General features: G+C 67.3%; 1 protein-coding gene across 2 annotated transcripts in view; it reads left to right on the top strand.

Annotated features, from left to right (window-relative positions):
* CABIN1 (calcineurin binding protein 1) overlaps positions 1 to 24,189 on the top strand; it is an 80,475-nt gene that overhangs the window by 46,603 nt on the left and 9,683 nt on the right. For both annotated transcript variants that reach the window (XM_080650108.1, XM_080650107.1), the window contains exons 28-29: positions 1,336 to 1,667; positions 7,798 to 7,911. In XM_080650108.1, coding sequence (XP_080506234.1) covers positions 1,336 to 1,667; positions 7,798 to 7,911 — 446 coding nt within the window. The remainder of the gene's footprint in view (positions 1 to 1,335; positions 1,668 to 7,797; positions 7,912 to 24,189) is intronic.

Here is a 24,189-nt window from a genome sequence, read left to right as displayed (position 1 = left end):
CCCCCGGCCCAGTGTAGGAAGCCATGTCCCCGCATGAGTGCCCCTATTTTCCTTCTTGGTAAATGGTTCTTTACAAAGTCTTTGGATTGTAAATGTCACAAATGTGGGGTTTTTTTTCAGTCTGAATCATATCAGACCGTTAGAAAAAGGAAATCTCCCTTTATTTGGTGGGGAGTAGGGCTGACTTCACCCTGGGGTGTGCCCAGCTCTTTTGGGGTCCCCAAGTCCCTTTTGTGGACTTGTGACCAGAGCGCCGCAGCCAGGCTTGCTGGGAGAGGGATGCAGGCCAGGCATCCGGTGCTGCCCTGAGGCTGGGACTGGTCGGCCGGCCAAGGATTTTGAAAGCTTTTCCGCGCCGGCCAGGACCAGACAGGTGCTTGTCAAACAGTAACCCCCACCACCCAGACCCACGCGCGGGGGTCCCATGCTAGACACGGTTTTAACTCAACCTCCCTGGAAAAACTCACTCTGATGAGTCCCATGTCACAGGCGAGGAGCTTGGGACTCAGTGTGGGCGGTAATTTGCCCAGGGTTGGTCTGCACCTCTAACTTCTACCCCATGCTGCCTCTCCGGGGGGTGGGGGTGCATGGGCAGGGGAGGTTGATGATAACCTGGGCACCCCGGTGTCCAGGCCTGGCCCCGAGAAGTCCCGCACAGGCCTGGCTGGGAGCATCAAGCTTCAGGAGCTCGCACGGGGGGGCGGGGGGGGTGGTGGCAGGGGCCGGAGCCATTTGCACTGGGAAGGCCTCAGCGCACAGGACAGAGAGCGTTGGTACCAGCCTGCTCCGCTGGCCGCCTCCAGGCAGTCTGTGCCGGGCCTGGGAGCCTGGGGCTGTCTCTCCCTTGATACTTGCACCCACCGCCTTCCTTCCATCCCTTCCCGCTGGCCAGACAGCCTTCTGCAGCCCTGCGCCCGGCGCACGCTCCCCCAGCCGCCTGCCTGCCTGCCCCGGGAGCGGGCCTTGGGAGCCCAGGTGCTGAGCTCGTGGCTCACTCACCGCCGCCGCCCTGGAGAGGGGTGCCAGGCCTGTGGGCTGCGGTGCAGCCCTTGGGGGGCCTCTCCCGCTGTTGTGTTCTGCGGCGGCGGCGGCCACACCCGCCCTGGGTGCCGCTTCCATGCGCACCTGCACAGGCCCTGGAGGCGGGACAGCCCTGTGCCACCACATCAAGCCCAACCCTACCCCTTCTCGGGGCCCCTTTGTGTGCCAACTGGATGCCCTGTCTCACGGGAGGAGGGGAGCTGTGCTGCCACCTCCCCGAGGGCTCCTCCGCGGGGGACGGACCACCCAGGGCAGAGCCTGACGCTGAGGGACTGTCTTTTCCTTCGTCACTAGGGAGACCCGAGGAGTCCTCGGAGGGCACAGAAGGCTTCCGAGCCACAGAGCAGGGCGGCCAGAAGCCCGCCGCAGACCCCCCAGCCTCTGCCTGCGTCCCTGTCAAGGCCTCCGCGTCGGCCCCCACCCTGTGGGACGGCAGGAAGAGAGGGGACGCCCCCGGGGAGCCAGCAGCCTTCCCGCAGGGGCTGCCGGCCGGGGCCGAGGAGCAGCGCCAGTTCCTCACGGAGCAGTGCATCGCCGCCTTCCGCCTGTGCCTCAGCCGCTTCCCCCAGCACTACAAGAGCCTCTACCGGCTGGCCTTCCTCTACACCCACAGCAAGACCCACCGCGTGAGTGGGACCGGGGGCGCGGCGCGAGCGGGTGCTGGGTGAGCAGGACGAGGCAGGGAGCTGCTCCAGGGCTTGGTGGCCTCCTGGGGGGATGGGAGAAGCAAGGGCAGGGGCGGGCCCGCTTCCAGGGGCCGGCGGTGAGGCGCAGGCTGCAGGGAGGGCTGCAGGGGGAGTGGGCGTGGAGGCTGCTCCCACAGCGGCACAGGTGTGGGTGCTTGTTGTGGGTGAAGGAGAAGGGCAAGAGGCTCACCTCTGACCTCTGAGGATCTGGGTGGCGCCTCGCGCTCCGCTGCCAGGTTCCCTCGTCACCCCCGCAGGCCCAGGTGCACAGCTCCCAGAGGCCGGAGGTCTCCCCCTCTCGGTCCAGGCCTTGCGTGCCCTGGGCCAGTGTCTCTGGCTGCGTCAGAGGCCTTTCAGCGCGGCCTGGCCCCGGGGCTCACCCGTCCAAGATCTTCGCAGCCTCTGCTGCTGCCAGCGGCCTGGCGCTCTGGAAAGCGGGTGAGGCAGCACTTCCTACAGCTGCCCAGGCTTAGCCTCCCGGGAGCTCCGCCAGGCCTCTGACCTGGCGTTCCGTGTCTGAGGAGGGATCGTGGCGTGTTGTGCATTCTTTCACTCTCCCGTCACTTCCCCAGGAGGCCCTGTGGAGACAGTGCCCTCGTCGCGGTCTCTGGCCCCTGTTGAGCTACAGTTAGAGCGGCAGGCAGATTAAAAATGTGCACCTGAGCCCTAACTGGTGTGGCTCAGTGGATAGAGCGTCAGCCTGTGGACTGAAGGGTCCTGGGCTCCATTCTGGTCAAGAGCATGGACCTCGGTGGCAGGCTCGATCCCCACGGGAGGCGCCAGTTGATGTGTCTCTCTCACATCGATGTTCCTCTCTCTGTGTCTCCCTTTCCCATCCGCTCTCCAAAAACCAATGGGAAAATACCCTCAGGTAAGGATAAAGCAAGCACATTGTAATAAACGCTACAGAGAGGAGAAGGGGTGCACAAGGGGGGGGGGGCGGGTGCTGTGCTCCTTGAAGGCATCCGTATGCTGAGCCCTTTGGGGTGGCCCGGTGCGCAGTGGAGGGCGGCGGGGAAGCAGCCTGGGCGCCTGGCAGGCCTGGGAGCGTCCCGGGTGAGGCGCGGCCCGGGCGGCAGGAGCAGCGGGGGCAGCTGCGGTCTAGGTTTTGTCTGCTGCCTCCTCAGCAAGGCCCGGCCTCCGAGCTGCCGCCTCCCAGCGCCCCTGCCCGCCGCACCGGGGAGGGGAGGTGGCCTGAGACAGCACTGGCCGGGCACTAGTGTGTCAGGAGGTTGTTCCTGGGCCACATTCTGTGTGAGGCGGGGCACAGGGCAGGGGCTGTGGCCGTGGACACCGCCCAGCACTGCCGAGGCCTCCCTGGTCTCTCCGAGCAGAGCAGGGCACTGCGGTCCTCCGGCCCGGGGCTGCGGGGCATCTCTGCGCTCTGTTTCCGCTGCAGGGCGCCTGTCTTTCCCAGCGCCGCTGCCCAACGCTGCCGGTGCCCGCCCTGCACCCACAGTGGCACTTCTCTCTGGTGTCCGGGCTTTCTGGACCCCGGCCGAGCTGGGTTTGATGCCCTTCAGTATAGCTGCGGGCCCGCCGGCCGGTGCGACCTCCTGCCCGTGCTCCAGCGCTGCTTTGGGACCTTCTCCCTCCAGGGCAGCGGCTCTCACAGCTGTGGGAGGAAGGGGTGCGGCGGCTGTTGCCCAGGGCTCTCCCGCCTGGCACCCCCTCCGTGCCCCTCAGGCAGCCCCGCACCGCCCACGGCAAGGCTTGCCCTTCAGTCGGCGCTGCTCGGCCCAAGGCCTCTCCGCCTGCTCTCGCGGGGCCTGGGGCTCACGGCCGTGGTGCTGTGGGACGAAGCCCTTTGCTGTGATTCCCCTCAGGGCGGGAGCAGCTCTGACACAGCTGGCACCAAGTTGTCACCAGGAGGGGACCCCAGGTGCGCATTTTCCAGGAGATTGAGGGGTGCGAGAGGAGGAAGAGGCTAGTCAGCCTTCCCTGGTCACAGGCCTGACCTTCCCTGGACACCGTGTTTAGGGTGCACCCCCTCTCACCACTTGTCCCCCTGCGAGTGTCCGTGCTAGCACCCGCGCCTCCCTCCCTCCCTCAGGGTCAGCCAGACGGCTTCCCGCTTCAGTCCCGTGAGCTCTCAGGCCGGCGGGGATCACGGCCCCTTAGCTGGAGGCTTGGTTGTGGGGTTCATGGGAGTCAGTGCTGCCTCACCAGGTGGGAAACGTGCCCTCAGCGAGCAGCCTGCCTTGCAAGCCCCACATGCTTGAGCCTCCGGTGGGAGCAGAAGGCCCTCACTCTGAGCAGTGTGTTCCCATCCCAGTGTGCACCGTGTCCGACCCAGCCCCCAAGGGCCTGTCCGTGTGGCAGCCCAGCGGCCTGGCCGCCCCAGCCCCATCAGATTCCCTTCCTGTGGACGAGCCCAGGCCCCATGTCAGCTTAGGACTCACCTGCCTGGAGGCTGCCTCCTGCCTGGCGGCCTGGGGTGCCCTGCTCTCTCCGGGCGAGCTGCTGGCTTCCACTTCAGAGGCAGCTGTGCTGCTGGCGGGAGCTCTTGCCCCTCACCCGTCTGCTGTGGGAACAGTTCTCTATGTCCTATGCCACCAGCTCACGTGTGGACCCTGCAGAGCCAGGGTAGACGAGAGGGCGTCTGGGTAGGTGCCCTTCTGGCTGGGTGCTCTGAAGGGCCGCTCCTCCAGGGCGGGACGCAGTCGCCCCCTTCCGGCCCGGGCATGCAGGTGGGCGTCCCAGGGGCAGGTGGTGAGCTTCCCGCTCCAGCCAGACGTGGGACAGGCGCTACAGGGCGTGCCGGCCACAGAGCAGGGCGTCTCCCTCCGCCTTCCTTCAGCCCTGCCCTTTCTGCATCCAGAGTGGCCCCGCCGCCGAGGGCCGCCGTGCCCAGCCCGTGCGGAAGCCTGGCGGCTGCTGCAGCTCCCGGCCGGCTCTGTGGTTGGCAAGATGAAAACTCAGGATTTTCTCAGCTTGGGAACCTTAGCCAGGCACTTCAAAGTCTGTCCGCCACGTGGTTTGAAGGTTCGGTTGCGCCTTTAGGGCCAGAAGAGGTGGGCCAGAGGGCCCCATCGGGCGGCTGCCTTCCTGGGCTGCTTTGCACAGGAAGCGTGCTTCCAGCCGTGTGCCTGGGCCGAGCCCTCTGCCGGCCGCAGCCATTACAAGTCCGTTGCAGCTTGGACGGAAGGGTGAAGTGACCACCAGCTCACTGTCCCGCCACCACGACGCCGCGGCAGAACCGCTGGTGTTGTCCTGTGTCCCCTGCAGCGTGGTTCCTGCGCGTTTCCCCGCTGGCTCGCTCCCTCGCTCCACAGCTGGCTGGCAGCGGCGGTGTGTGCGAGCCGCGAGCCGTGGGAGGTGCTGGGATGCAGAGGGAATCCCTCCCGGTGGCCGTGTGTGCTGGCCCACGGAGAGCTGTGCGCAAGCAGGGCCTCCGCGTGGCTGCTGGGGGGGGACAGGCTGGGTCACTCGGGAAAGGCAGACTCGTGCTCCCGGCTCCCAGCACAGGGCTCTCCAGCTGTCTCTCCTCCCACAGCTCTGCCCGCGCTCCCACCCCCAGGCCCCCTGGGCCCCCTCCTCCACGTGCTGTCCTCTCGCCCGTGGGCCGTGGGCTCGGCATTCTCTGCAAGCTGCAGCCCTGTTCCCTTCCCTCAGGCCTTTCCCTGAAGACCCGCCTCCTCTCTAGATTGGTCCTGGCCTGGCCCCCAGGAGCCATCGGTAGGGAAGTCAGACCGTGGGCCTGTCCTCCTGGGGCTGACAGACAGCAGAGCTGCCCGCCAGTCAGGGGGAGAGGCTGTTTAGGATGGCGGGGGTGGGGGTGGGGGGGATATGGTGCCAGGCGAGAGACTCAGAGGCGGGGGGGCGGCGGGGGCAGAGGCAGGTGTGGCTAGGGGGCTGATGGGGAGACGGGAAGGGACTGGCGGGGGCGGTTGTCTGTAGTGCGGAAGGCGAGGCCTTGGAGCAGAGGGGTGCCTCTGGTGAGGGCCCCGCCCTGTCTGGCCCTTCTCAGAGGTTTCGTGTGCTCTGCCTGTCCCAGGAGGGTCCCGGGGAGTCGGTGCCGCGCTCTGGCTTGCGTGTGCCTCCCATCCCGGAGGGGGTGGTGAGCCAGAGGCGCTGGCAGGGGTCGGTGCTGCCATGGGCGGTCCCCTGGCGGCCGGCCCTGGGCCAGGCACACAGCACCTGACCAGGCAGATGGGTAAAGTGGTTCGCCCACCCTGTGGGGCAGGGGAAGCGCCCACGTCTGAGTCCCTCTGGCCTGGACCAGAAGGCAAGCCTGGCTCCACCCCTTCTGGCCCTGTCTGAGCCTCAGTTTCCAAACCTCCTCGCGAAAAGGACAGCTAATGGGACGAGGCGTTAGAGCTCTGCTCCGCCCACGTGGCACGAAGCCTTGCCTCGCCACGGCGCCAGGCTCTGTGCTCTGGGCGCAGCATGCGGGTTAGCCCCCCGCCCCTCACCCACCGGCCTGGTCTCTGCCAGCTCCCAGCTGGGGCCTCAGGCGTGAAGGTCTGACTGGACACTTTGTGCCTTCGCTATCGACCGGCTCTTCCTCCGGAGGCCGGGGAGGCTGGGGAGCACGCTCCCCGCGGGGTGCGCCGGCGCCGTCTGCAGGAGGCTAATTGCCCATCCTGGTTGGGTTTGGGGGCCAGTGCGTCTCGCACTCTCATCAGGGGCCTGATTTCCAGGTCTGAGAGCCCTGGGCCTCCCCTCCCTGGGCCTCCCGCTCTGCCTGGCGGTCGGTCGGCAGGGCCGCAGTTGGTGCTGGTGTCCATGGCGGCAGACGAGGACGTGCCTTTCTGTCCCGCAGCCTTGGGCCTGGACGAGGGCCCGCCCCGCCTCCCTCGGCTCCTTACCGCGCTGCGCTGTCCCCGCCGGCAGGAAGGCTCTGCTGGCTCTGTTTTTCTGGCATGCCTAAGAACATGATGGCCACTGTGGAGGTGCTCCTCCGAGCCTTGTTCCCCCACGGAGCCCCCAAAGGCTGCTGCTACTCCAAGGGGTTACCCGGATACTTCCCACAACTGCCCAGGGAGCCCCAGAAGAGGTGTGGGGTCATAGCTCTGGGGTCGCTCAGGCCTGTGCAGTGCCTGCCAGCCTGCGCCCCGGGGAGCAGCCCGCAGCCCCACAGTAGCCTCGGGCTGGTCCCTCTCCGCAGCGGTGGGAGCAGAGGCTCCGGAGCAGCCCAGCAAGCCAGGGAGCTGGGTCTGCGCTTTTGTCTGAAGCCGTGACAAAAGGAGCTCTTTCCTAAGTTCCGCGGGGCCAGCAGCGACCAGAGTGGGAGCAGGCGGGGGCGGCTCGCACGCAGGCTGAGAAGGGAGAGGAGCTCACAGTAGCTGGGACACGAGGTGAGGAAGGCCTGGCCCCGTGCAGAGGCACCTGCTGGGGATGGAGGGCCGAGGGCTGGCTGGCTGGGGGCCGGGCCGGCTGGGGCTGGGGACAAACAGGGTCTGGCATTGTGCAGTCCTGCGCTCTGCCCCTCTCTGCCCCGCGGGCTCTCCCTGCAGCCAGTTCTGTCCTGAGTGGCTGAAATGGACATGCAGGCGCTCGGAGCCGGCCCGGCGACTGGTGGGAAGGGCTGCTCTCTGGTTCGGTGAGAAGGCCAGGCCGCCAGGTTTGCACCTGCTGTACTCTGCCCCACTCTGCCCCCCAGCACCCCCGAGGCCGGCAAACTCTGCTCTTACCCTGCCAGGCTCCCCGAGGGCACCATTGCCCAGAGAGCACGGGCCTGAGCACTTGGACAGAGCCCCTCCCCGGAAGCACGCAGGCCTGGCCCCGGCAGAGCCCCAGGACGACCATTTGGGCTGTGGGGGTCTCCCTGCAGAAAGGGGGGCCCTGGTCCTTGCGGCAGCTTTACAAGGTTGGTCAGTCGGGGTGAGGGCCCTCCTTGGGCAGCTTGAGGCCACGCTCCCCTTGTCAGCTGTGCTGGGCGAGAGCTCAGTCCCGGAAACGCGCTCCCGGCCAGGGGGTCAGAGCCAGCAGCCCGAGCTGCCTGGAGCCGCGGTGTCGATGTCGGCGGAGCTGCTGCTCCACGCTGCGTCGCCAGTGCAGCCTCCCTTCCCGTGGGTGCCCTGAGCTGCCCACACACTCACTTCCAACCTACTTCTTGTTTCCCCAGAACCTCCAGTGGGCCCGCGACGTGTTGCTAGGCAGCAGTATCCCGTGGCAACAACTGCAGCACATGCCGGCACAGGGGCTCTTCTGCGAGAGGAACAAGACCAATTTCTTCAACGTGAGTACTTTGCCTTGTGGATTTCCACAGCCGCTCCTGCCACTGCTTTTCACCAGAGGCGTGCGCATGGACCCCGGGGCGCTCCCAGGACCACGGGCCTGTGGCATCCTCAGGGGCAGGCACGGGGGTGCAGTAGGTGCGCCAGGCTCAGGCGTGGGGCCGTGCTTGCCGAGGGACCCCTGGCGTGTCGCTGCCCGCTGCGGGCACCGGTCTGCTCGTCTTTGGAGAGAGGCATGGGCGAGCTCGGTGTGTTCTCTGGAGCACGGCGGGCAGTGGGGAGGGCTCCACGCCCACGCTTCCTCCTGGGCAGCCCCTGGGCCCCGCGCCAGCCCTGGGGGTTCTGACGGACGGGACTGAAGCTGGCTGCTGCTTACAAACAAGTGTGGCGAGTGGCTGGGCTTTCAGAAAGGCCTTCCAGCCCTCACATCCTCTGCAGAGGGAGACCCCCCCGCCGGGCAGGACGTGCCCTGCACCGAGGCCTGTGTCTCCCGTCCCCGAGGCCCTGGGACCTGCGTCCTTCCTCGTTCTCTCTGTCCTGCAGACAGATGGCACTTCATTCTGCTCCGCGCCGAGTCCCCGCCCTCCCACCGTCTCAGCACAGCCAGCTCCCAGCTGGGATGGCTCTGGCAAGTCCAGGACCCGCCGAGCGTTGGTTTCTTCTGTATCTTCCCGGCTCCTTGTCACATGGAGAGAAAGGGAAGAGCGGGTTGACTTGGACAGGAGCCAGGGAGGGCAGGTCTCAGGTCTAGAAGGTGTGGCCGAGGCTGCTTCTGGAAGCAGGTGGACAGGGTGAGGGCCGCTGAGAGCGGTGGGGGGGGGGTCGGGGTCCATGGCCTTCCTCTCCCCGGCTGCGAGCGTCTTGCGGCCAGGTGGGGGCGCTGGAGCTGGGAGCCCTGCGCCTGCCAGCCCTCTGTGTGGGCACGTTATCGACAAGTGGCAGATAGCACCTGCAGTCTCCGTGGGGCCAGGGCATTGGCAGTGACAGAGTCCCTCCCACCCAGGCGCCCGGGCCTCGCCGCTGCCCCATCACAGCCTCTGTCCCTCGCCCTCTCCCAGCCTGACCCCGGGCTCTGCCTCCTTAGCTCTTCTCTTTGGAGGTGAGTCGGGCTCCTTGTGTTCCTGGAGCCTGAAACGTTCACCTCTGGACAGAGGCCAGACAGACGCGCCTTCATTGATGAGTCCCCGAGGGACAAGCACACCCAGCTGGCTGGTGGCAGGACGGCCCTTAGGGCCCCCCATCCTTGCTGCTGCTACAGGTGCACCTCCAGGGTGGACACCTCTAGCGGACCTCGCACCCAGCACATTGAAAGTGGGACCTGCACCCTCGCACACGAGGCTGTCGCAGACTTTGCCAAGTGTGGGAAGTGGTTAGCTCCCACTGGGACGAGCACCCGGGGCAGCCGGGCTGCAGGTCAGGGTTAGCGGCTGGTTCTTCTCTGCGACGGGCACTGGTGACCGCCTGGGCGGGGCAAAGCACGGGCGGGCCAGCCCTCGGGAGCATGGGGAACGGGGCAGGGCAGGGCCATCGGGGACCCCGCCCTGTCATCCCTCTAAGCAACCCTTGTCCTGGGCCACCCACACTGCCCAGCCTTGGTGTTACTCCCCCAGGAGGCTGTCTGGGGCCCCACTGGGTCCAGGCGAAGGGACCCTCCTGCTAATTTCAGCGACGCAGTTCCGACACGCGCAGAGCCCAGACGCCCGCTCTGCTCTTCCCGGCGCCGTGTCCTTCTCCAGAGGGCCTTGCGTGAGTGGCCGGCTGTTCTGTTTTCTGGTGCGTGTATAAACCAGCCACGTTGGTCACGCAGCTTTAAAAAAGGCGTGGGCATGGGCGTGGGCGTGGGCGTGGGGGGGATGCTTTTAGGCGACTTGCTTTTTCCACTGACACGAAGTCTTGGACTTGCCCTGTGAGAAGTACAGGCTGGCCGCGCTCTGCAGTTGCCGCCCTGCATTGCGTCGTGCGTGGGGTGAGCACGTGTGTGGGGCAGCTTGGTGCACACGCAGGCGGCAGTGGCCTCCGTCCTGAGCGTCGTTGTGGTGTCCCCGCGTTCCTCCCGGAGTCCCGGCCAGCCTGCCTGGCGCAAAGGCGGTGCTTATGAGCGATCGCGGATCGTTCCCATTCACGCCTCCTCCCTTAGCAGATGGCCCCGCAGCATGCTCTGGCCCAGGGACGCCGGGAGGCTCAGTAGAGCCCACATGCGTGGCCCCTTGTGCAGGACTCTCTGGGCACCGGGGTGGGCTGGAGGCAGGGCTCCCACTGGGAGGGTGGGTGCTGCTCAGCAAGGACGGGGCGAAGAGAAGGAGACCAGCTGGGAGCCCTCAGAGCTCCTGAGGCTGGAGCAGGCCCACGCAGTGGGGGCGTGCGGGATGGCGCTGGAGGGCGCCGAGCAGGACGCGGGCGGCGTGTAGCAGGTCCCAGCAGGGAGGGTGGGTGAGCCCTTGGGAAAGGAGTGAACTTGTGCGTTTCCAGTCCCACCGTTTCCAACTTGGCTGAGAGGGCACCTCCCCGCCCCCCGCTTTGCGCCGTCTCCGCGCAGGTCAGCGCTCTGGCAGGGCTCTGCTCCAGGCAGCCCGGAGCCTCGCCGGGCAGGGGAGCCTGGTGTTTGCCAAAACACAGCCAGAGTCGTCGGGCGTTGTGGTTGAGGTCCTGTGCCCTCCCTGCCCCAGTGAGTCCTCCTGAGCCCAGGGGCCTGTCCTTGCACAGGTCACAGCATGGGGTGGGCGGATGGGGACAGGGAGGACATGGAGGCTGGGCCTGGCCGGGGCCTGAGGCCCTCTGAGACAGTGCCATCCCTGCGGGGAGGCACGGGCGGCCTCTCCCTGGGCAGAGGGCCCAGGAAAGCAGGCGCAGACATCCCGTGCAGGTGTGCACGCCTCTGGCAGGAGGGCCGTGGAGCAGGGATGCCTGGCCAGAGTGGACATCTCTTCCTCTGGTAGTTGATGCAGAAACGTTCCCATAGCAACCAAGCTAGAGCGGGTGCTTCCTCCTTCCCCCAAATGTCTGCGTAGTTTAGCAAGTAGGTTTGTCTTGTTTCCACGCAGTTCCCAGCCACTGTGAAGCAGCACAGGGGGCCGAGGCCCGGCCAGGACTGCTTCCTGTTTCCGAGGCTGTGCCGGCTGGCAGCGTGGGGCCTGAGTGTGTGTGTTGGGGGCGGGCGGGGGCCGGGGGGGGAGGTGCTGCCTGCTGCAGCGGGCCCGCCCTGCCTCGCGGCCTCCACAGCCTGCAGCACGGGGAGCAGCCCATGTCCTGGGGGACTGGGCGCTGGGCTCGAGGTCACGGAGAAGAGCACAGATTTGGGGCTCAGGCAGGCTCAGCTCTTGGCACAGGCAGTGGCCACAGTGGACAGGCGCCCTCAGCACGTAGTGGCGCATCCCACACCTCTCAGGACAGAAAGCGGCCTGCACGGAGCCCGGCCTGCTCTCTGGGTCCTAGTGGCACCTCCGGAGGACAGTGCTGGTATCAGAGAGATGTAGCTGGAGGGGGCGGGGGATGGGAGCCCCAGCTCTTGCCTGGCCAGGGCTCTCCAGAGGCTCCCGGCTGCCCTGGCCCAAGTGGGGCCACCTGAGATGCAGACGGGGCCTTCCCTGCTCGCCACGTGGACCCGCTTCTGCGCGGCCTGGCTGGGCTGTTGGAGCCTGTGTCGCTCTGTCCTCGGTCGCCGCCGTGCAGCTGTCCACTGTCTGCCTGTCGTCTCCCAGCACCTGCCCGCCCTTCCCCGCAGACAGGTGGCCGCCAGTTCTTCCCTGGTCGCCTTCCTCACTGCAGGCCCCGGGAGAGTGCTGGACGGAGGCCGGGCTGCAGGCCCCTGCCCCCAGAGCCTCCACTCATGGCCAGCGCTTCTGCAGAGCTGAGCCGGGCCCCTCATCCCCCTCCCCCAGCCGCTGTCCTGCCCCCTCCTGGCCTTCACACCACAGACCGCTCTCATTCTGGCCCATCTGTGGGGACCAGGGGAGCTCCTTCCCCCACCTGGGGCCCGTCCCTCTGTCTGCCGGGCTCACGCAGGCCTGGTGCTTCTCCGTCGTGACGCTGTGTGGCTCCCGCTGACGGAGGTGCAGTCGCCACAAGCCGTCTTGTTTCTGCAGCGTTTGTGCGTGCGGCCCGCCCGGGGCTCCTCTGACAGCAGGGCCCTCACTGGTGGGACAGCAACTGGGAGGAAGGACAGAGGGTTTCTCTCTAACGCCCCTGCCACCCATCCTTCTCGGCCAGACTCAGTCACGCCCTTCTGCTGTGACTGCCAGTTGGCGGTGTGACCTCGGGGTGGCCTCCCCCACCCAGTGAGCAGATGCCAGGCGGTAAGGAGGAGGCCTTGGCAGGGCACCCCAGCCGCTGACCTAAGGCATGGCCCGCCAGAGGGGTGCTCACTGCTGCAGCCAGGCCTCGGCCCGTGCCCTCAGCCTCCAGAGAGAGCGGCGGTCCAGGTGGAGCCCTGGGCGGGGCCTCAGCAGCGCTGCCATCGTGCTCCTGACGCCTCGGCCAGCGCCAGCAGCAGGTCCCGGGACAGGCGCTCGAGGAAGCCGCAGCCCCAGAGCACGGGAGCAGGCGCCATCCTGGCTGCGGGCCCCGCCACCAGCCTGGTCAGGCCTGGGTCTGTGCCTGAGACAGCCCCTCCTGTTGGGGGGCCAGACTGGCCCTTCCCTCCCACCCCTCCCAGCCCCCGAAAGGCACCGCGCTGGGGGGCTTGTGGAGCCTCTGCCTCACTCACATCCACCCCAAAGCTGAGTCACTGACACCCGCCCGGACGCCTGCCCCACGTTCAGGGCTTTTGCTGGCAGACTTAGCAGAGCAAGGCTCGCCCAGGGGAGGTGTGGTCTGCACCCAGCCAGTTAGCCCCACTCCTCAGACAGCATCTGAGCCCAAGCAGGCCCCGGGCCTCAGTGAGGTGCCCCCCCGCCCGGCCTCGCTCCGAGCCCCTCCCCCCCCCCCCCCGCCCTCGGTCAGGACCAGGGAACGTTGGGTCGGAAGGGCCCGGTGGGCAGCAGCCCCACGCCTTTCCTGAAGTTGGCCCCGCCCACATCACCTTCTCTCCACTTCATGCTGTGGCTGCCTGTTCCTAACTAAACCTTTTTAAAGATAGGTTTTTATTGACTTCCGAGAGGAAGGGAGAGGGAGAGAGAGAAACATCCATGATGAGAGAGAATCATCGATTGGCTGCCTCCTGCACGCCTCCCACTGGGGATGGAGCTCGCAACCCGGGCAGGTGCCCTGACCGGGAATCTAACCCTGACCTCCTGGTTCCTAGGTTGACGCTCAACCCCTGAGCCACGCCGACTGGGCTGACATGAGCTGTTTAAGGTCTCTAGGCCTGAATAAGCCCCAACACCTCCTGGAGCTCAGACCCCATAACCTGAGGGCGGGCAGAGTGTGAAAAAGGCAGAGGAAGTGACACTGGGGGAGGGACCTGCCTGACAGAGCAGGGAGGAGCTTCCGAATGAGGGAGCATGGGAGCCAGCGAGGGGCATGGCCGAGTGCTGTGTGCGTGCGGGGGCTGGCAGACACCCCACACCTGCCCACGTCACGCCAGGACACAGGTGTACTGGAGGGCCGGCTGGGCGGGGCCTGGGAGTGCTGCCGACTGCCCTTCTCGGACTGCGCCACACCCGACAGCTCATTGCGTCCTCGTGACCCTCAGGGTATCGGTGGTGCCGTTATCCCTGCCTTACAGACAGGAAACTGAGGCTTGGGCAGTCCCCAGTCAGCCCTGGGGCCGGGACCTGGATCCACAGCAGTGTCAGCTTCTAAGGCGGGAGCCAGCCTTCACGCCAACACAGGCGATGGAAATGGCAGAGTGGACAGGCCCCAGGGACGGGCCGCTGGAGGACCAGGGCCTGTGGGCAGGTGGGCAGGGCTGTAAGGACGGGGACTATGGGGGCGGGGAGCCTGGCCTGGAAGGTACTCAGCTCTGCTCTGGGGCACCAGGTCCACGGTCCCAGGCGTCTGCCTGGTGTGGGCCCGAGTCTGTGCGTGCGCCTGTGGGTCCCTGAAGGGCCGCTGCGTCACCCAGTTCCCTTGTGGCCTCGCTCCTGTGCTGTCTTCCGATTCCAGCGGACTGCCCGGGGTTTGTTGTGACTGTTCCTCTTCCCCAGGGTGCCTGGTCCCCGATGGCCTCTGCGCCGGGGCCCGCCCTGCTGGCAGTGACGGGCAGGGCCCTGGCCCCCTTCCTCGGTAGGATCCGAGCTTGCGGCAGTGAGGGGCAAGGAAACCCCGTGACATCACAGTGGGAACCAGGACAAAAGAAGGGGAGTTTACATTGAAGAGCCAGGGGCTCCGTGGCGCAGCAGGAGTGGCCGCAGGCGCTATTTTCAGCCTTGCTGGGATGATCTGCGGGCCAGTTGCAAAAGCAGAGTAAACAAAGGGATCAGGTCAAGTTCTCCAGGGAAGAAGGCCCAGTCCGTGCGTCTGGAAAAGGCTAGCAAACTGTGGCTTCTGAACCCACCCCGAGCTCCTCCTTCCATCCTGGGCTCTGCCGGCGTCCCTGACTTCCAGCTCCCAGCGCGTAGGCCTGGGTTCAGCCTGCAGCCGAGTCCCAGGCCTTCCCTCCCCTCCCCTCCCCTCCCCTCCCCTCCCCTCCCCTCCCCTCTCCTCTCCCTGCCTCCTTGCCCGGGAGCCCAAGGCAGCAGGCAGGGCAGGGCTGACTCCTGCCCTCACCCCAGGGGCTGGCAGGAAGTATAGGCAGGACAAGGCCCCAGGATGCCCAGACCCCTGCCCTGACAGAACCACCGCACAGAAACCCCTGCCCAAGCCAAGCCACCTCGTTCACGGCTAGAATTGAACCAAGATGCAACGGTGAGCAGCCTTCGGGCAGCCATCTGGGACTGTCCGTCTCCAGGTGTGGATTCAGTGTGGCCGTGCTGGGATGCTCAGGCAGAGGAAGGATGTGCTGCATGCACAGCTGCACCCTGCAGTCCTGCAGGGGGGTGTGGGAACCCCCGTAGCCTGCACAGCCGCGACTTACCGTGGGTCACGCAGCCCCTACACGTCAGAGCCCTGCCTAGAGCCCAGGCCGGGCCCCGCATCCTGCAGGCGGCCTCCACGCCGGAGTTTGTGGCCGGCCGGGCCCTGGCGGTGTTTGTGTACACTGGGGCTCAGGCCGGAGCCGGCTGCTTCGCATTCCTGAGGAGAGGAGCTTTCCCAGCGGCCCCGTTATTTTTCAGAAGTTTCCTCTGTGCCTTCCTGAGGCCGACCTGCCCGCTCAGCGTGACCGAGCGCTGAGCCGGGTCCTCCGGGGCCCCCACACCACCCCCGTCCGGAGGGGCAGCACCCCGGTCCTGAGGGTGCAGGAGAGGCTTTCTTCTGGGAGCGGGGGAGGCACGGGGCCTCTGAGGCCCTGGACAGCGGAACAGGGCAAGCAGCCCGCTCAGACCAAGGACCTGCGGGTGGCCAGGAGCCAGGGGAGAGGCCGAGGGAGGGCAGTGGCTGTTGAGGTGCAAGACCCGGGGCGGGGGTCAGGGGCTGTGGGTGCCCTCGCTGAGGCAGGCACTGGAAAATGTGCCCTTTGGAAAAGAAGGCTTGGCAATGCCAGCCTCTGCTCTGTTCACTCGGCCCCATGTGGCTCTCACCCCAGATCCAGGTCCTCCCTGGGCCCGCCCCCAGCCTGGGGGAGGCGGTGGGCAGCCTGGCTCCTAGGGGGGTGGGACGCAATGGCAGTGAGTGGCCTCTGCCAGGGGAGGGAGGCCACAGGGACTGTTCCGTGGGGTGCTGAGGGTCTCGGGGTGGCAGGCACCTTCCAGATCCTCTCCCATCTACTCCTCCCCGCGGCCCAGTGACACCCATGTCGTGATGAGCAGGGTGAGGCCCACCGTGATGGCAGCGCAGGCCGGGGTTGCTCAGCCTGTGAGGAGCAGAGCTGGGATCCCAGCCACAGAGCGCCCAGCCTGCGGGGTCCGAGGTTAAAGCACAGGCAGAGCCCACACCGCATGGCGTGGTGCTGGGCAGAGGGGGGGAGCCTGCAGGGCTGCTGTGAGCGCCCACCGCCCCGCCCCCGCCCCCCCCCCCCCCCCGCCTGGCTGTGTCCTGCTTACCGGGCCCTCCCGTCCACCCCGCCCACCCGGCAGGGGGAGGGACAGCGCGTTTCCCTGTTCGCAGCGAGGAAAAGGAGGTGGTGAGTCCTGGGCCACTGAGCCAGGCCTGGAAGCGCGCTGTCCTCTGCGAGGTGACCACTCAGCCCGTCTCACCTCGGCGGCGGGAGCTGTGAGCAGCCAGTGCAGGGAGGACAGGGCCTGCGGGAGGGCCGCCCAGGCCTGGGAGGCAGATGGGCCGCAGGTCATTCGGAGGGACCATCCTGCCCTGCCTGACACGTGCCACAGCACTGGCGGGCCATTATCCCTGACATTCCCATGTGCCTCCAAAAACGCTGCCTGGACATGAAAACAGCTGTAGCATCCCCATTGGGGAGGATTCTGGGTGTGGGCGGTGGCAGGCGTGGGGGCACGGGAGGGCACGGTATGCTGGTCACCTTTGTCACCACCCCCCTGGGCTGCTGCCCCTTGGAGTTCACCTCTGGCCTCGCCTCCCTTGCCGAGGCCTCCTGGGGGTCCCTCGTGGCAGGTCATTGGTGGCCTCAGGGGGTCCCAGAGAGGCAGCCCTTGCCACCCTGAGGCTCCCTAAGCTCCAGTGAAGCCCCAGGCGGACGGGTTCCTGAGGCCAGGGTGGGCCTTGTTGCTTTTTCCCAAAGAGGTCTTCCTCGCCCCCGGGGCCGGAAAGGGCAGCCCCTCCGGCAGGGACAGGAAGGGCTGGGCCCAGCTGCTCCGGCTGCACCCCGTGCCACCCCCCCCCCACCCCGCTCCTGGAGAGGGGCGTGCGCCCCAGAGGCCGTGGGGTCTCTGACACACACACACACACACACACACACACACACACACACGCCCCCGAGCTCGGCAGCCAGGCCTTCCTTCTGGAGTAGCTTCAGTCTGGGAGCCTGTCCCCCTGCTCCCCTCGTTTTTTCCACTTTTCCTACTTGGAAAGTTTGACCAAGTGGCTTCTGAAAGAACAGCGTTGGGCTGGAAATCCAAACCAGAGCGTTGGGCTCAGGAACTCCTGCCTGGTTCCCATAGTGATGGGTGCGGACTCCCTCCGACACGTGGGTCTCCCACGCTCTGCCTTCTCGCTGGTGTCCTGTCCCCAGGCTCACCTCACCCGCCTGTGGGCCGGCATCTGTCAGGCTGTTTCTTCACCTGCACAGCGGCCTGCCCAGGCCGCCTCCCGGGGGACGGAGGACCACAGGGGACTTGCTGCCCTGGGCCATGGTCTCCAGGAAGACCCTAGGGCAGGAGGAGGGGAGCGGCCAGCTCTGGGCTGCACGGAGGGGCCTTGTGGACGAGGGCCCGGAGGGAGCGGGCTTTCAGGGCTCCGTGGAGGAGGAGGCGAGGTGGGCCCAGGTCCGTAGAGAAGGCCCTTTGAAGGAAGTGCAGGGATTTCGCTGATTAAAAACAAATTTTGAAATGCTGCTTTCTACACGAGTGAGAATTCTAAAGTTAGGGCGTGTCAGAACAGGTGGCACTTCCCCCGCGCACCCCGCCCATCCCTGGTGGGGGCACGGTCTGTCCAGCTGTAGGAACCTCTGGAGGGAACCTCGGCTCGGCGCTCGGCTTTGCTCCCAGAGAGGGACCCCCTGGCCCTACTCGGAGGCGGTGCAGGCCCTGGGCTCAGGCCGCGCTGTGGCTCCGCCCAGGCTCTGGGGAATGACCCTGCCTCCTGGTGACACGGGGACGTGGGGGACTCTCAGGGCACTCCGTTCCCTCCCGGTAAGCACCGGCGGTGCAGGCATACCAGGGACTCACGTGCTGGTGCCCGTGCAGCTGAGCGTGGCCTGGGCGTGACTGTCTCCTGAGGGACAGGGACCCTTGCTTCGAGCCTGGCTGTTTCCCTGGGCAGGTCCTTACCCTGTTCTACCCGTGTCCTCACTCAGGGGTCAGACAGGCAAGATTGGCTGGACTCTGCGCAGCTCAGCGCGCAGTCAGAACAGCTCAGCGCGCAGTCAGAACAGTCCGAGCCAGAGGCCAGGCCAGAGTGCCGTGGGTGCGGCTGGCCCCTGTGCCTGTGCAGAGCGGCATGTTCCCTGTCCTAGCATCACAGGAAGAGAGGACGCGGCTGGTGTGGCACTCAGGCCCGCAGCCTCCAGCGGGCACTGGGCAGAGAAGCTGCCCCACAGCAGGGAGGCAGGGAGAAGTGGCAAAGGCCCGTGGCTCCAAATTCGCTGGCATCTCGGAGCGCCAAGGCTGAGAATTCAGACCAACGCCCAGAAGCATTCTGGCCACCTGCTGGGCAGCACGGGCCCAGCCCCGGGGCGACGGGTTAGGCCCGGTGGGGCCCGAGGTACCAGTCGCAGAAAGGAGCCAGGAGCGACCTGGGCTCTTGCTGTGACCAGGCCAGTGGGCAAGAGCAGTGCCTCAGGGACAGGCTGGGACACATGGCCAGGGACACCCCAAACCCAGGGTTGACCCAGAGTGGCCAGCTCACAGGTTAGGCCAGCCCCTCCCTGCTCACGGGCTCCTGCTGGCCCAGGGCGCCGTCAGGGTGGCCTGGCCTCCTGGGTCCCCAAGGCTTGCAGGGACCTCTAACCCCTTGGGCCCTCGGGGTGGCCTAGGTGTCTGTCTCTTCCGGTGTGCCTGCATGTCCAGGTGCCCTGTGGCAGTTAGGACCCAGGGGTTCCTGCATAGGGTGCTGACAAGTCCCAGGAGGCTCAGGCCCACCAAGCCTGCACTTGCAGGTACTCTACATGTGACCCCCACCGCCACCCTGGGGCTCCCAGTGTACGCAGGCGTGCTACCCTTGGGGGTCAGGGAGCGTGACCTCCCTCCCTCTCCTGGGCCTGTCAGCTAGAGACGGAGATGCCCATCTTCTGGCACAAGCAGGGCTCAGGGTACAGGCATCCTGTGGTGCCAGGAGCAGGACTGAGGAGGTTGGCGACTGGCAAGAACAGACCTCCTCCCAGCGAGGTGCCCCCAGAGGCTCGGCTCAGCAGGCGCCTGGCACAGCACCCCTGAGCTCCCTCCCATCACCGGCGGCTCCTCCTGCTGTGACAGCCAAGGCCCAGGACCCTGGGCTGCCCTGGCCAGCCTCGGCCGCTGTCCCAGGCTCGGGTGGGAGGGCGCGTGGGCGGGGGCCCCCAGGGGTCAGACCCGGAGGCCTGGCGCAGGGCTGATTCTAACCACCCTCAACAGACCGTTTCTTCCGGGCTCAGGTGTGAGGGGCACGTTCTCGGCCTCCTCTGGTCTGCCTTCCAGGAAGTGGATAAGGTATGAAATGAGGTCATGAGCTGTGCAACGCACAGTGTCACATGTCTGCTCCAGCCCTGGGGACAGCCAGGAGGAATGCCAGCTATGGTGCTGTCCAGGCCCGGGGTGAGTCCTGGCCAGACTGGACTCACTGCTGTGGGACTGAACCAGTGCCCGACTGAACCCGTCCCCACATGTGGGTGTCATGCTACACATGTGGGTGAGGAGGGGCTGCTGTGACGGAGTGATGTGTGGGTTTAAACTCCTTGCCTGAGACCCAGCCCCTAGTGAGCGCTCAGTGGGAGCCCATGCTCTCCTCACCCAGCCTCGGGGTGGCTGGTCCTCATGCTTGGCGCCTACAAGTGGGGGACCTCTTGGTGCCCAGGCCTGGTCCTCCCAGTACCTAGCAGAGTAGCAGTCCTCCAGGGGTGCTGAGATGCCACTTCTGGGTCCCAGGGGGAGGGCAGAGGACAGAGTGCCACATCGGGACCTGGCTAGAGGGATAGGTCGGACCTGGGCTGCTATGGACTGGGGGCACCTGGCGAGGGGGCGTGGCAAACCTGGGAACGCTCGTGGGCTGGAGCCAGCCTGGGTGGAAGACAGGTGGAGACGAGCCATCTTGGGAGATGACACCTAGACAAGTGCCACCAGTATGGGGGCCAGGCGGACCGGAAGTGTCTGGGTGTGGGAGGGAGGAGGGAGCAAGGAGCTTGGGGTGCTGAGAGAGAAACTGGTTTGGGGGCAACCTCTCTCCCTCCAGCCCTGCCCCCGCCTCTGCTGGCCTTTCCTGAGCTGGGCTGGAGGACCCACCAGCAGCTGGTGGGCAGTGCCCGGGCAGCCTGCCCCCAGGAAACGGGAGGAAGGTGCTGTCCACACAGGAGCGCTGGGTGCCGTCTGCTCCTGGGTGAAGCTCTTCCCTTCGGAGCCCACTCATGTGGAATGGGCACAGGACCCCCTTCCTGGCATCAGCAGGGCAAACGTGCCCAAGAGCAGGCCTCCCAACACTACAGAAGGCTGCCCGCGCTGAGAGGGAGGCTGTGCCCTATTGAATACAGAGGCCGAGGGGAGGCCCGAGCCTCGCTGGCTTCTGCCCAGCCTCGCCCTCGCACCCTTGGGCCCAGTGCCTTCTCGCTGGGCCTCAGCGAGGCCCCTCCAGCTGAGCCCCTCTGTCCTGCCCCACCCCTGAGGGTGTCCTGCCCACTGAGGGATCAGCAAGGACAGCGTGTTGTGGCCGCATGCCCTTCCACACCCACGGCTCTGCCTCCACGGCCTCGTGGCACAACTCCAGGGCGCCATTCACACAGCTAACTGGGGGCGGGGGGGGGGAGGGGCGAGGTGAGGCCAGCCCCTGGCCGCTGCCCACCTGGCCTCCTCTACACTGCTCTGCCCAGCCCGCGGGTCAGCAGCCCACCGCCTCTGCCGCGCTTCGGAGCCCGCGGGGATTGGCCAACAAAAGTCTGTTGTGCTGCTGGGCCCGCTTCCAGCCGAGCCCGCGCCCCGTCCGGCTCTGCCCGGGGCCCCGCCCCGGCCCGCCGCGAGCGCCTCCGCGGCCATGGCCCGGCGCCTGCAGCAGCTCCTGCACAGATGCCACGACGGAGCTGGCGGGTAGGAACTTGCCCGGGGGCGGGGGCCTGGGCCGCCACTGCCTCCCCTCCGCCCTCCCGGCGCTCGCTTTTCCGAGCTCCCCGAGTCCACCGGGGCGGCCGGCCCCAGCCCGCCTGGCGCAGCAGGAAGCCCGCGGGCCGTGGTTTCCCGGGCGCCGCTGCGGAGGAAGTCGGCGGGTGGGGGGCCGCGGCGCCCCTGGCCCCGGCAGGCGCCCTGCGCGGCGTCAGGTGGGCGGAAGGGCGGGCCGGGAGGCGGCGTGCGGGGGCGGCCACCGGGCACCGGCGGAGCCGCACTCGCCCGCGTCGCCGGGAGCAGCGGCGCAGCGCGCCCAGCCTACCCAGCCCGGGGCCGCGGGCGGGCGGGCGCGCGGGGGTGTGCGCAGCGCCGCGCGCGAAAGCGAAAGCTGCTCGCGGGCCTCGGGCCCCAGCAACTTCGCGGCGGGCGGCGGGACGAGGAGCTGCGCGGGGCGCTCCCAGGGATGGTGAGCGGACCACCGGGTGGGCAGCGGGGCTTCCCCGCTAAGAATAGCTGTGCGCGGGGCGGGAAGATGGTGCCAGCGCTTTGCGGCGCCCAGCCTGCTCAGAGCCCTGGCCGGGCCAGGCCCTTGCCCGAGTCAGTGGGAGGCGTGGGTCGAGCGACGCGGGGGCCGGGCCCAGGGTGGGGCCGCGGAGGAGTTGCCCGCCGGCTCCCCGACGCACTGAGCAGTTTCAGCGTTTCCCCGGGAGGGGAGGGGAGTGTGGGGGGGGAGACGCCCCGGCAGCTCGGGGACCCAGCCTGCGACGTCTCACTTGGCAGAAGAGGCTGGAACGGCGGGCCGCCTGCAGGCCGATCGCAGGCTTCCCCGGCCCTGCCCGCGCTGGGGGGTTACCTGTGGATGGCGGGGAATCCCTCGCCCTGGCGGCTCGGGGAGGGCAATGGCGCCCCTGGCGGCCTCTGTACACCCTGCGGCCGGCGGGGCCAGCCCTGAGGGGTTTGCAGTGGGAACTGCAGGACTTCCTGCCCCCAGGGGTGTTCAGCGTCGCGGCCCTGGGTCACCCCAACCTTAGGCCTGGAGCAGATCGGAGGGGCAGGCCGTTAGCTCCTCGGGACCTCAGGAAGGTGTGGGGCTGACACCTGGAAACAGCCTGAGCCCAGGGTTCCCCGGCGGGAGGGGCTGCCCTCCTTACTGGGGGCAGCAGGGTGGGCGGGTTGGGTGCTGCTGTGGGCTCATTCCTGCTGCTGGGCAGCCGCCCTGCGGGTACTGTTGGCCCCCGGAGCTCATGGGCACCAGGTGGATTTGCTGTTTGGGAGGTTCCTGTGTGTTTGTGGGTGACAGGTGTCTCCCCAAGCCTGGAGGACGTTGGTCTTCTCCCTAAGGCTGCTCCTAACCTCAGGGCCTGCAGAGATTCCACCCTCCTTGGTTGTCCTAGAAACAACTCTTAGCTTCTCGGGGGACAGAGGCTACCCCAGCACCCCTCATGCTGAGGGGCTCCCTCGCTCTCCAGGCCAGCTGCCCCCGCAGCAGCTGGTCCTCAGCTGCAGCAGCCTGCTGCTCCCCAGACGGGGATGCCAGCAGGCGCCCGCCCTCGCCTGTTTGAAGCTGAGTCACCGCTGCGCCCGTGCCAAGGGGGCCCGGAGGAATCCCTCTGCGGGGGGCTCTCCCCGGGTGCCCTGGGGACAGGGCTGTGGATGCTGAGGGCCCGGGAGTCATGCTCATCTGTCACATGGCGACAGGGCCCAGGCCTGCCCCAGGAGTGCACTGCGGCTGCCCGCCCGCCCTCGTGGCCCCCTCGGCTCCGTCCTGAGGAGGGTGAGAAGCCACGTGGAGAAGGCTGTTCAGCTGCCTTTTTTATTTTCTAATCGATTTCAGAGAGGAGGAGAGGGAGAGTGAGAAAAACATCAGTGATGAGAGAATCATGGATCGGCTGCCTCCTGTGCGCCCCCCATTGGGGATCGAGCCCACAACCCAGGCACGTGCCCTGACTGGGAATTGAATTGTGTCCTGGTTCGTAGGTCGACGCTCAACCACTGAGCCACGCCGGCCGGGCCAGCCAGTATCCTTCATCATAAACCTGAAGACTCAGATCCCAACACCCATCAGTGGGGCCTTGACTAGTGAGGGGATCCCGTGGGGTGACGTGCCCTGGCCATTTTGAATGATGGGGAGTTTTTGATGATGCGGGAAAATACGTGTGCTGTATACGCTGAGTCAAAGTTCCGGCAGAAGTCACTGCCCTCGGTTCCGTCTGCTCAGGACTCCCAGGGGACCAAGTCGGCCCCGGGGGCTGCCCCTGTCCCCCACTTGGGAGAGGCTCCCCTCTTCTAGCTCCTGCTCCTTCTTGGCTTCTCTCCGGCCCCCCCAGATTCCTTGCTCTCTCGGCCTGTCACCCTGGTAACTGCCTCGTCCAACCCCTCAGCCTGGATGGCAACCATGTGTCTCTGTCCCACTAGTGGAGCCCCCATTGGGGGGCGTGGCTGGCCATCCGCATGGCCCGCGGCCCGGAGTACCCCTGGCGTTCTGTGCAGCGGCCAGGCCCCTCCCCAGCCCAACGGGCACCCGCCTGGGCACGAGCAGAGCCCGCTCTCCGCTCGGCCCCGCCGCCAGCCGGGCCAGGTGGCGGTGTGTGATGCCTGCGTGCTGGCACCTGGGGGAACGTGGATTGACGGACCCTCTACCAGGAGAGGATATGGTGGTAGGGAGCCCCCCTGTGCGGGGATGCGGCCAGGCCTGACCTCGGGGGTGTGCCCGGGCCCTGGCCCTCCTCGGGGACTAGCTGAAAGCCTGCGGGAAGCTGGCTCCTGGGCCAGGGACCCTGCCCGGCCACGGAGTGGCGGCTCAGACAGGCCCTCCAGCCCCGACTCGAGGCGGGAGCCCACGCACGGCCTGGGCTCGGCGGCCGTGCAGTGTGGCCGGGGCGGGCGGCCCCTCACCGGCCTCGGCTTCCCACTGCACCGGGAGCAGGTTCCGCCAGCCAAGTGTGCTGGCACGTGGGTGCGATTGTGTAACTGATGCCCCAGCTTCCTGTGGGCAGCGTCCTGCAGTCGGGAGGGGATGCAGGAAGGAGGGCGGGGGGGGGGGGGCGGGCCCAGAGGGTGCGAGGAGGCGAGCGGTGCCGTGCGTGCGTGACGGGCAGGTCGTGCACCCAGAAAGCCTCTTCGATGAGCACCGGCTCGCTTCAGTGACCAGAGGGCAGCCCCGGCGCCCCCGATCCCCTCCCCGGAGAGGCTGGCAGCGGGGCTGTGCTGCGCGGTCCCCGGGAGCCCCCTGCAGGGCACGGCGGCGGCAGGGCGTTTCTGTGGCTGCCCGGTGGCTCACACACCCCCCCGGAGGGAAGACTGAAACCGGTGCGTGGCCCTTGGCTTCCGTTCCAGAGCTTGGGAGCAGCAGCAGGTGCTTGGGATCCCCCTCCACAGCCCCCCCCCCTCCACGAAGGCCGCTGTGCCCACCGCCTGCCCTGCCCTGCCCCGCCGAGAGCCAGAGTG

Source organism: Plecotus auritus (assembly GCF_963455305.1).
Source record: "Plecotus auritus genome assembly, chromosome: 13".
NCBI lineage: Eukaryota > Metazoa > Chordata > Mammalia > Chiroptera > Vespertilionidae > Plecotus > Plecotus auritus.
Note: the sequence above shows the minus strand (reverse complement) of the source record. Positions and strands in the feature narration are given on the sequence as shown.